Consider the following 1,152-nt stretch of genomic DNA (forward strand, 5'->3'; position numbering starts at 1 on the left):
CCAAGGCATCCACTGGCCATGTGCATGGGGAGCCCTACAAATAATTTCTGCAGCACCACTGTCTTTTACCAGTGAGTCTGTGGTAGTGGATTTTAACTAAGGAGAAGAGGCAAGACCACTTTAGGCTTTAACAGTGTGAATCACTTTTTATCTTACAGTTCTCTTGGGTGTTGGGGTCAGCGCTGCTCCAAAGGGAACAGGGCCTCCTACAGCACCTCCAGCACCTCTCCGCACCCCATAAAACCCACTCGTGTCATGCAGAGTGGGATTTACCTGAGCACACCACACCAGCATCTTCTCCATGCACACAGTTATGGCTTCCCCAAGCTTTTGCACTGCATTCTGAGAGGGCAGCTTCCGTTCCTTTGCAGTTCACATCATCAAGCCAAATGGGGTCAGGCCCTCCCCCAAAGTAAGCTGAGGAAGGAGCAGATAGAGCGGTCCCGCAGCCCAGCTGCCGGCATACAACTTCAGCATCAATTATATCCCAGTTGTCATCACAGACAGTTCCCCATTGCTGGCCATAAAGCACCTCCACTCTCCCAGCACAACGACTTGAACCATTCACTAATTGCAGCTTAACTGTTTTTTTAATTTCTGCATTAAAAAAGAAAAAAAACAACAACAAAAACAGGATCACAGATTGCACATGGAAAGATTGCCTAGAGATCAAAGGCAGGGAGAGATCTTCACTAGCATTGCCCAGGACTTAACGAGGTGAAGGCTGGTGAATATCAGGTTCTGTGTCTTCCTCTGTGGTTGCAGAGCTCAGAATCAGAGATATAAGTAGCATAGATTGGGAATCCCTTATGAAACAGGACTGTGCAATTACCCCTGTGATGTTACTCTAGGGGTGGGGACTGGCTACAGATCAAGACACCCACATGTCTTAATAGACCTGTTGGTGTCTCCATGTGAGGTGGAGGTTCAAATTCTAGTTAGTCAATGACATCTGTGGAGCTGCTCAGCTGGCCAAATACTGACATTTGATTCAATTGCCCAAATAAGCATTCAGCAGCACATGTGATGCCATAGGTATTCCCCCAGACTCCTACTCTGTAGGGTCTCTCCCTTACGGCCTGTATCTCATCTGTCAGGTTGTGTCAAATGCCCCAGGGCATCTCTAATTGCACTTGGCAACTCTGTGTAGGG

General features: G+C 47.8%; 1 protein-coding gene across 1 annotated transcript in view; it reads right to left on the reverse strand.

Moving 5' to 3' along the window:
- Positions 1–273: 273 nt before the first annotated feature.
- The window catches only part of LOC104073524 (deleted in malignant brain tumors 1 protein-like), a gene marked incomplete at both ends in the record, with an annotated part of 2,075 nt that continues 1,196 nt past the window's right edge, over positions 274–1,152 (reverse strand). Inside the window, one exon of the mRNA XM_009573338.1 lies at positions 274–597. Coding sequence (XP_009571633.1) covers positions 274–597 — 324 coding nt within the window. The remainder of the gene's footprint in view (positions 598–1,152) is intronic.

This window comes from Fulmarus glacialis, unplaced genomic scaffold (assembly GCF_000690835.1).
Source record: "Fulmarus glacialis isolate BGI_N327 unplaced genomic scaffold, ASM69083v1 scaffold7072, whole genome shotgun sequence".
In the NCBI taxonomy this organism is placed as follows: Eukaryota; Metazoa; Chordata; class Aves; order Procellariiformes; family Procellariidae; genus Fulmarus; species Fulmarus glacialis.